Genomic DNA, 11196 nt, shown 5'->3' on the forward strand with positions numbered 1-11196 from the left:
CATCTTGAATTAATTGTTGCATAAGGTAAAAGGAAGGGGTCCAGTTTCAGTTTTCTGCATACGGCTAGCCAGTTTTCCCAGTACCATTTATTAAATAGGGAATCCTTTCCCCATTGCTTGTTTTTGTAAGTTTTGTCAAAGATCAGATGGTTGTAGATTTCTGGTGTTATTTCTGAGGCCTCTGTTCTATTCCATTGGTCTATATATCTGTTTTGGTTCCAGTACCAAGCTGCTTTGGTTACTGTAGCCTTGTAGTATAGTTTGAAGTCAGGTAGCATGATGTCTCCAGCTTTGTTCTTTTTGCTTAGGATTGTCTTGGTTATACAGGCTCCTTTTTGGTTCCATATGAAATTTAAAGTAGTTTTTTCTAACTATGTGAAGAAAGTCAATGGTAACTTGATGGGAATAGCATCGAATCTATAAATCACTTTGGGCAGGCCAGGTACAGTGGCTCACGTCTGTAATCCCAGCACTTTGGGAAGCTGAGGTGGGTGGATCACCTGAGGTCAGAAGTTCAAGACCAGCCTGATCAACATGGTGAAATCCCGTCTCTATTAAATATACAAAAATTAGCCAGGTGTGGTGGCAGGCACCTGTGATCCCAGCTACTCGGGAGGCTGAGGCAGGAGAATCTCTTGAATCCGGGAGGCAGAGGTTGCAGTGAGCTGAGATCACACCATTGCGCTCCATCCTGGGCAACAAGAGTGAAACTTCGTCTCAAAAAAAAATTACTTTGGGCAGTATGGCCATTTTCATGATATTTATTCTTCCTATCCATGAGCATGGCATGTTTTTCCATTTGTTTGTGTCCTCTCTTATTTCCTCGAGCAGTGGTTTGTAGTTCTTGAAGAGGTCCTTCACATCCCTTGTAAGTTGGATTCCTAGATATTGTATTCTCTTTGTAGCAATTGTGAATGGGAGTTCACTTATGATTTGGCTCTCTGTTTGTCTATTATTGGTGTATAGGAATGCTTGTGATTTTTGCAGATTGATGTTGTATCCTGAGACTTTGCTGAAGTTACTTATCAGTTTAAGGAGCTTTGGGACTGAGACGATGGGGTTTTCAAAATATACAATCATGTCATCTGCAAACAGAGACAATTTGACTTCCTCTTTTCCTAATTGAATATCCTTTATTTCTTTCTCCTGCCTGATTGCCCTGGCCAGAACTTCCAATATTATGTTGAATAGGAGTGGTGAGAGGGCATCCTTGTCTTATGCTGGTTTTCAAAGGGAATGCTTCCAGCTTTTGCCCATTCAATATGATACTGGCTGTGGGTTTGTCACAAATAGCTCTTATTCTGAGACACATTCTATCAATACCTATTTTATTGAGAGTTTTTAAAATGAAGGGGTGTTGAATTTTATCAAAGGGCTTTTCTGCATTTATTGAGATAATCATGTGGTTTTTGTCATTGATTCTGTTTATATGGTGGATTGTGTTTATTGATTTGCATGTGTTGAACCAGCCTTGCATCCCAGGGATGAAGCCCACTTGATCATGGTGGATAAGCTTTTCATGTGCTGCTGGATTCAGTTTGCCAGTATTTTATTTAGGATTTTGCATCGATGTTCATCAGGGATATTGGCCTGAAATTTTCTTTTTTTGTTGTGTCTCTGCCAGGTTTTGGTATCAGGATGATGCTGACCTCATAAAAACAGTTAGGGAGGATTCCCTCTTTTACTATTGCTTGGAATAGTTTCAGAAAGAATGGCACCAGCTCTTATTTGTACCTCTGATAAAATTTGGCTGTGAATCCGTCTTTTGTATTTTTATAGAGACATGGTTTTAACATGTTGGCCAGCCTGGTTTCGAACTCCTGGCCTCAAGCAATTCACCTGTCTCGGCCTCCCAAAGTGCTGGGGCTACAGGCATGAGCCACCAGGCCCAGCCCCAAATTTGTTTTCAAAATACACCAGTACAAAGCAGTCTCAGTTTGCATGCACTACACCTGCCTGAAGACCTGGTCAGTCAAAACTCATATTCTTTCCCCATAGAAATAAACTTGAAGTAAGGAAGATGGCAATTCAAAGCCTGTATATGGATCTATAACTACCTAATTCAAGAAGAAGTATCAATGGAAAAATCAGAAGTAATGCTGAGAAAATGCAAGTATATTCACTATACTCCATAGCCTGGCAGTTACCTGGGTATAAGCCAAATGGCTTCTAAAATCACTGGCATTCAGTAGCATTTTTAGCACTAGGACTAACACCATTACTTACCAAATCCTTGGATGACATTATTATGAGAGATTAAAGATTTAAAATTATAAAAACAGTAACTGTTAAAATAGCATAAAATTAGCAAACTCACTGGCAGAAGTTCCAACTAATGTAAAATTCTGCAAAGTTCAGAAATATTGGTGTTTCTGTTTATCAGCAAAAGAGATGCTGCCATGTGGCGATAATGTAAACAGATTTTTACATTCACCTGGGGTTATAATTTTCAAATTTTGAACATAAAGATGTTTACTGACATTTTAATAATATGATCCGTTTAAATAATTTGAATTTGCACAGACACCTCAATTCGCCATTTTACTGGCTTGTATCGATACTACACACATCTCAAGAATTTTAAGATCTAGGACAATGCTGCCATTCAGTTTTTCATTCTGCAAACAGTTGGTGAGCACCTGCCAGAATTCTGCTGGGTACACAGTAGATACTTAATACATATCCAATCTAGAATTTTCACTCAAATCACATTTCACCAGATATCTACAAATAAAAATTTCCAGCTCTCAACTGAAGATCTACTTATTTTAAATAACCTGGCATATGAAAAGAGGGTGATTTAAGTCGTATTTTGATATTTGCAAGCATTTGCTATTTTTACTGAAGATCTGACCAACAGAGATTCTATAGATATAATACCAAAAAGAGTAAAAAATGTAGAGTAGAAATACAAAAAATTAACCTAAAAGGTCTCCAAATCCATCCAGATAATCACACCACAACCTTTGGAAATCAATTATCCCATCAATCCTTTTCTGTATCACAGTCCATCCACCTCCTCTGTAATCCATGTCACACATTACCTAAAACAAGCACAGGGAAGCACAAAATAATACACTATTATTTTCATTATTTGATAATATAACACTCATGCTTCATCCTTAGGCTTAGAAAAAGAGACAATACTGCCACTGAGTTTTCAATGCAATCATACGCCATTAATTCATTCAGATTTTTTTATATCTCTAGAAATAATGCTGTTTATTACAAACCTGTAATTAACCTAAATAATGCTGTTTATTATAAAACAAATTTGTAATTAACTTAATCACAGTCCCTATAACAATCATTTTTAAAAATACGTATTTGCAGCATTTTTTTCTTTCTTTCTTTCTTTTTTTTTTTTTTTTTTTTGAGACGGAGTCTCCCTCTGTCACCCAGGCTGGAGAGGAGTGGCGCGATCCGGCTTACTGCAAGCTCCGCCTCCCGGGTTCACGCAATTCTCCTGCCTCAGCCTCCTAAGTAGCTGGGACTACAGGCGCCCGCCAGCACGCCGGGCTAATTTTTTGTATTTTTTAGTAGAAACGGGGCTTCAACTGTGTTAGCTGGGATGGTCTCGATCTCCTGACCTCGTGATCCGCCGGCCTCGGCCTCCCAGAGTGCTGAGATTACAGGCGTGAGCCACCGCCTCTGGCCGTATTTGCAGCAGCATTTTAAGGTTATGCTGTTATTACTCAACTTTACAAATATTCTTCAGTTTGTATAACAATATTGCTCTGATGTGGCAGAGCAATGTATTTCTCTATAAACTTTTGAATTAAAACACTGGTGTGTGTGTGTGTGTGTGTGTGTGTGTGTGTGTGTGAAATGTGTTCACGTGCTTGTCTTTGCTCTTTTCTCCCACAAGCCTGGAAGGCCTGTGTTCAGACTGGCATTTTCAGAGAAAGGCATGATGTGTGCCCACTCAGCAGGTGCTCATAGACACATCTGTTGATGCTGTGTAAAAGCTCCTAAAAGGACCTCTGTAGGGGACGCATAGAAGCAATATAGGGAAGAAATCAGAGAGAAATTCTCCCTCAGAAACTTCCCGCATAGAGACAGAGAAAAGGCAGTGTGGAGGAAGTTAAGGAACCAGCACTTTCCCACAAAAGAGGTGATTATGCATCCCACTCTTCACAAAATTAGAAGCCTTCCTTTTCCACGTCTGTTCAGATCTAGTTTTGAATCTGTAGGTGAAGTAACTTAGGTAATTTTAAAATTATTTCCTACCTAATTTCCAATTTTTTGACATCTTGTCAATAGATTTCAAATAAAATAATGGTAGTAACTCTAAGAAGAGAAACTAGTAGTACCTACTTAGAAAAAAAGTGACTTTATTATCCAATAAAGGTTATCAATAAGGTATAAGTATCATAAACTGTCTTCTGCACAAAGAAGTGCCCAGGAAAAAATATATATAATATATATAATTGTATGTGTGTGCGTGTGTGTGTGTATATATATATATTCCATCAATATGCATAGTCTCTGGTAGAAATTTCTACTAGATATCCTTGCAGAGAACTACTAAGAATAGACATAAGAGTAATTTATCAATTTCAGAATGAATCAGCTTTTCAATCTGCCTTGCACTCCACTGAAAGGTTTTTTAATTATTAATTTCTCATACAATCATATAAAATCATCTATCATCAAAAGAAATTATAAACATATACAGGAAGAGAAGTCAAAAGTATTTTTAGTAAACTCCAAGGCAAAGCACACTATTATTTTCCAATATACACAGGCTAATTCAAGCAAGCAAGTATTATATTGCATAGTTCTGCCTGCTATAGTTCTGCCTATTATGAGGATAATATAAGCTTTTGCATCAAATGGATTTACTTTAAAGAGTATAATCATGGAAACTCAAATAGAAAAGTGAAAGACAGACTCTAGCTCTTTTATTAATTCATGTTTTGGGCATTAGAATTCTAAAAAACCAAAATTTTGAAAGTAGAACTTTACCTAATTTATTTAAATTTTTTCAAGGAAAAATTAAATATTAAAACAATTTAAATTTTAACATAAATTAAATTGGTTGGATGTTTATCTTAGCCCACGTAATATGGGAAAACTTTACCTCAAATGGGTAGCTAGATCCTTCTGGGTGAATTATGTATAAACCGCTCGGTGTTTTGGTGACAGAACCAATGGTATCCTTAATATCAGTGCAATCTAAACCTAGAAAAGCAAAATTATTTAATTGGGATATTTTCAAGTGTACATTTAAGGCAATCATTTTACTGTAGAGAGTTGATAGTGCTATTATTATCATAATTTTCATTAATAATATTATTTTAACTCCCGCAAAATGTAAAACGGTCACAATTTTAGAAATAAGAAGAAAATATAAGGGATTAAAGAATTTATGCTGCAAGAAGCCTTCACTTATAATATCACTGTTAGTGATTAGTTTCCTATACTGTTTAAAAGTTTCATTTGGGATCAACACTTATTAAACATATTTTATAATTACACATTCTCTTTCCCAATAAATAATGCCCTTTCAGAAATTTAAGTTTATCTTAGAGGACGTAATGTTTAAAGGAAGTCTACATGAACAGGGAGGAGAAAACTGAAAGGAATAAGCAAATTAACCACTATAGACACATCTTTCAGTATTCTATTCCCACCTTCAGAGACTGATGTGTTTGGGACCACTAATACCAACAGCCAAAGGAAGAAAGGGGAAAACACTTTCTTAACCAAGAAATTATGCCTGACGTTAGAGCCTACTCTGTTTACAACAGTTAGAATTATAGCCCCCCATAATCACCTTGTCCAGAGCACTCATCTCTAAGGGATTGTAAACATGTGTATGTAGATATGGATATTACATTTTCTGGAAGATACTCTACTCTGTAGCATCTTTTATAAACTAAACAAATTCAACCCTTAGAGTGTCCATTATCCAAATGCCCATCTTAACATCCTAGTTCTACCCCTATCACTTTACTTCATTGTGTTATCCTAACCATTTACGTAGTAAGGTATTACATAAAGCCCTTACCATAGTGCCCAGCACATCCAAATAATGAAGAAAATGCCATCTACAAAAACGTTAGCTATAAAAAGTCATTTGCTTTCCCCTTCGTCTCTAGGAGACATAGATTTGTTGTTGCCTGTGTCCTTAATTGTTAAGAGATATTCTTATAATGACTCTGTGCTCAGAGACATGATAGAAGTTCTCGCTGAAGGACTGATCTGGGTTGGAGTATCTGTTTTATCATTACCTTTCAAATTAATGTGAACAGATTATTTCGATTTTTCTGGGCTGGATATTTCTTATCTGATGATGATGATCATAGCAAGCCCTTATATTGCTCTCCCTATGATTCCGGCAATTTTTTTTCCTTGTGATAAACATTTGATTCGGGCAATATTTTAAGAGACTTTCCTGTATTTATTCATTTAATCCTCACATCAACTGTAAGAGGTAGGTACTATCAGTTTACTGACAAGAAAACATATCAAGAGAGCAGCAGGTCAGAAATTTGAAACCAAGGATTCTGACATCAGAGTCCATGCTCCTGACTACCACACCATACGTGCTTTGGGGCAGTTATGAGATATAATAAAATAATTTTAATAACAAAATAACGTGAGAAAGTGCCTGTCTTCCTACCTACCACATAGAAGATTTTCAGGCACTGTTTATTCTCTTCTTTTTCGAAGAAGAACATAAAGATCATGTTCTAGGCACTCAATAATATTTATTTGTTTAAACATTTGGAGATAAATTAATATTTATAAGATTTGTAGGGTATTTTTCTTAGAAGTCCAAGCCTTTAGGAATTAATATGCTGTATTTTACTAGCTTTCAGTTTATTCTTGTCTTACATTTCTTTTTCCTTTCAAATTTTATGCCCCAATTTTAAACATTTCAAACATGTCAGAAACATTTTTTACAGGTGGGAGGAACTTTGAAACTTTCTTTTCTTCTATCTGAAGATGAATTATTAATAAGATATAAACCAGGAGCCCAGAACAATGCTACAGAAAACAATGTTATTTTCAACAGCTTCAGGATACCTTTATACAGCCATGGCTTTCACATGGTTGAAAAAGTATCCCATTTTAAGAAAGTACCACATTGTCTGTGGTGAAATTTGCTTAATGGCAGGTATTAGCACTCCAGTCTGTTAGAGAACAGTGAGCTGTAGTTTTTAAACAAAACTTTCAAATGGGTTGACCTGTCCAGGAAAATTTTAAGCAATAAAAGACAAACATGTAAAGGCTGAAATACCAAAGTTCTCACCATGTGACTGAACTGGTCTGTGAGGAAAAGGATCCAGTTGTTTTCTAAAAACTTCTGTAGTCAAAAGGAGAACTCTATTCATGAGCTCGTTAACCTAAACACATGCATACACATTTAAGTAAATTTATATTTGAAGAAATTGCCATCTTTAAGCCTCTCATAAACCCAGCTCTGAAATACATAACGGTGTCCATTTCTCTAGATTGAGTTCTTACTGCTTTAACAAAGAATAAAGACCAAGCTAAATTGAATTTCGTAGTATCTACCTCCTTAACATCGATTTTATCTGCCCCTATTTCTGCATTTGGCTGCTCTTGCACATCTGTCTTTCATACCTTGTCCAAACCATTGCTGTAGTTTCATACCTCCTCCCTTGGCTCTTCCTCAAGTCATTGGCCACACAAGTTGATCAGATTGTGGCATTTCCTTGCTTAAACACTACAGTGGCTCGTTGGTGTGGTACAATTTCATTCTTGCCTATTCCTATAGTCAGTTTTCCTTAAATACTCAGCCTCACCAGCCACTCCACCCTGCATCAACTCCAAGAAGTTTCCCCAGAATGGAATGTCTCCTTCGCCTTACCCAACCTGTATGATTTTTAAAACATTTCTTCATCCTTTATGACTGTTCACAGACTTTCTCCTCTGGGAAACTTTTTTGTATCTGAGACTTCTCTTTTGTGCCGTTCTAACAACCACATTTTTGTCAACACATTTTAATGCTCCATTAGACTGTATACCCCTTGAATAGTTCAATTGTTTTACTGCTTTTTGTTTGCCTAAAGTTTACTATGGTGCCTTTAACATAGTAGTCGCTAAATAGATGTCTGAACATGAAAGCATTTTTAAAAAAGATTATACCTCCAGCTAATTATACATCAACGTGCACATGCAATAAAAACAATGCTAAAACATCTGTACCTGATTAGACAAATAATCCAAGGAAGCTTGTTGCTCATCCATCATATTCCTTAGTAGTTTTTTGGTACCTCTTGTGTAGGAAACAATAGAATTTTGCAAATTTCCTTAACCATAATTAAAAAGTGGCTGTTAAGTATTATATTGTTATAGAAAGCAATCACAGTGAAAAATAGTGAATTTTACCTGATTTTGGATGTGTATGTTAACGCAATACTATCTCAATTTATCTTAATACTCAGAATTACATATTTTAGTTGGTATGTATTTTGTTTAACTCAGGATTAACCCCAGAAATGATTGTGTCAATACTTATTAATGAAACTATGCTTCCTACTAATATAGATTATCCAGAATAATTAATCTGTTATCATTAAGAGACAGTGTTCTGATTATAAATTCTCACTTTACAAGATGAGATATATAAAGGCAGGAGATAGATGAGTCATCAATTCTTACTGTATAAGAAAGTTAATGGCAACAGTTTTATACCAGGCAAGTTAATTTTTAAAAGTACATCTTGGTTTTAATTTTTCTACTAATACTATATTTATGTAATTAAATTGCTAGCACATACATATACATACACATAATAAATCTTAGTCAAAGGTTTTGGTTATTTGGTTTCTGACTAAACATTTACCATGCATTTTCCTTTTAAAAATGTTTTTATCTTAGGAGAAAATTTCTTAGAGTGAAGTTGCGGTAACAGTACAAATAACTTTTTTCCTAACGCCTTTGAGACCATGTTGCCATGATGTACCATCATGCCATTTCAGTGTGTATTTCTTACACCAAAGATATTTCTAATAACACAGCCATCAAAAGTAGGAAATAAACATTGACTACCTATATTTCTCAGACCCTATGTGAGTTTTACCCAAGATAGCAATAATGATGCCCCCTATAACAAAAGGGCCCACACATTATTACGTATGTTATTCTTTAAAAATTTATTTTCTAAGTTTCTTTCCACCAGCAGTAGGATTGCATTAATAAATCTTGATATTTTAATTCTACCTCACTCAGCTTCCTCTCTCTTTTTTATTTTCAGTCTCTCACTTTCTATTAGCTTTTTCCTGAATTTAGCCATCTGTCTTAATAGGCCTAAAGCTGCATTCATTGGTTTGAGAAGCCTGAGACCCTTTTGTTACACACAGAATTAGCTACATAGAAAAAGGATCCATTCATTTACCAAATATTTATTAAGCACCTATCATGGGCCAAACAATAAAGCTTCTGGCCTAGGATGATCACAATGTGTAGAAAATGACCCAGACAAAAGCTAAAGTATACTTTTCAATGTCTAGCCTAAAAATAATGAATCATATACCCTTATTATTGTGTTTATTTTTAATACTTACTACACATGAAATGTTTTTCTTCTCGTGTAATTTTAGTTTTAACATCACATAATTCCTCACAGTCTTCCTTACAAACAGTATCATTACTTTTACTTTCATCTTTTGCATTAGATACATCTTCTACAATGTTAACTACTGAAGAGTCCTTTATATTAAAAAATAGAAATAAGAAAAAATACATTAAACATGTTATATGACATAATACATAATAAATAAGACTACAGGGAAAAGCTTAGATTTCAGGAAAGACAAGGCTGATCATTAGAGAAAAATATAAGCTACTTAATTCAAACTTCCACAAATAAACCTGATGAGTAAATAAAATCTAATGGACCAATTTCTTAATATCCTAGGTAGCCACTCACAGGACAATATTTGAAATATGAAAGTTTGTGGAACAGCTTTTTTTAAGCAACGTGATATTTTATTACCTATCAGATATTTCATTGAAAAGTTGTGGGCTAGTTTTTAATCTAGGCCTGAAATGTCTTTAACATTTTTTCATAAGGTATTTGTTGAGTCAATCTTCAGTTTATAGCTTCCTCAGTTTAAAACAGTAACATTAAAGCAATTTTCAACATTTCTAAATAAATGTTTTAATTGTTCCATAAATTATATTTGGTAGTTATGATTAATCTTTTCAAAATTCTAATCATGCTTTCCTAGCTAATATAATATTGCTAAAATTCTTACCGTAGAATGATGTACACAGTTACCTTGTACAGCTTCTCCACAAATAAAAATACATACATTTACGAATAAGAGTGAAGCTTGGAATGGAGACATCATATTTTTCTTGGATAGATGAAAACACTTCTTCAAATATCAGTCAGCTCTCTGTGGAAAGAACTACAGAGCATAGAGTCTTCAGTCAAAACCTCTGGAAAGCGTACAACAAAACAGAAGCCAATACTTACTAGTTTCCATGCCCTGGTTTGAAACAACACCCTTCATATGAAAAACAAAGTAGCCTCTAGAGATCCTGACATTTTAAGTTGTATAATTCCTTTTTTATCACTTCATGTCTGTATTATATATCCAAGTTTTTGCAATATAGGCAACAAATAGATAAGTAAATAAATAAATGACAGATGTAGATAAATAAAGCATGAATTTATAAATTCATCTAATTTTTGTGAATCAGCCTTTTCTTGCCTTGGAAAAAAATGCATTTGATAAGCTATACAGCAATAATTGCAAACTGCTTGCAAAAAAATAGGAAGTAGAAATGACTGATGGAGTGGTAAAAATATTACCTTGGAACTATTTCTATAAAATGCTAAGTAGAAATTTGATCAAGGTGGACATCCAGAGCAGATAATTCAGACTTAAAATATACTTTTAAAATGCCAAATTTCAAGGCCGGGCACGGTGGCTCACGCCTGTAATCCCAGCACTTCGGGAGGCCAAGGCAGGTGGATCATCTGAGGTCAGGAGTTCAAGACCAGCATGACCAACATGGCGAAACTCCGTCTCTACTAAAAAATACAAAAATTAGCCGGACGTTGTGGTGGACGCCTGTAATCCTAGCTACTCGGGAGGCTGAGGCAGGGAGAATCACTTGAACCTGGGAGGCGGAGGTTGCAGTGAGCCGAGATCACACCACTGCACTCCAGCCTGGGCGAAAGAGCGAGACTCCGTCTCAGAAAAAAAA

The 11196-nt window shown here is 35.3% G+C and overlaps 1 protein-coding gene across 1 annotated transcript in view; it reads right to left on the reverse strand.

Annotated features, from left to right (window-relative positions):
- The window catches only part of ANGPTL5 (angiopoietin like 5), a 28782-nt gene that overhangs the window by 6533 nt on the left and 11053 nt on the right, over positions 1-11196 (reverse strand). Inside the window, exons 2-7 of the mRNA XM_017888595.1 lie at positions 10236-10422; positions 9543-9687; positions 8182-8285; positions 7262-7355; positions 5084-5184; positions 2924-3044 (exon numbers count right to left, since the gene is read on the reverse strand). Coding sequence (XP_017744084.1) covers positions 2924-3044; positions 5084-5184; positions 7262-7355; positions 8182-8285; positions 9543-9687; positions 10236-10331 — 661 coding nt within the window. The 5' untranslated portion in view covers positions 10332-10422. The remainder of the gene's footprint in view (positions 1-2923; positions 3045-5083; positions 5185-7261; positions 7356-8181; positions 8286-9542; positions 9688-10235; positions 10423-11196) is intronic.

Source organism: Rhinopithecus bieti, unplaced genomic scaffold, assembly GCF_001698545.2.
Source record: "Rhinopithecus bieti isolate Rb0 unplaced genomic scaffold, ASM169854v2 scaffold_18434, whole genome shotgun sequence".
In the NCBI taxonomy this organism is placed as follows: Eukaryota; Metazoa; Chordata; class Mammalia; order Primates; family Cercopithecidae; genus Rhinopithecus; species Rhinopithecus bieti.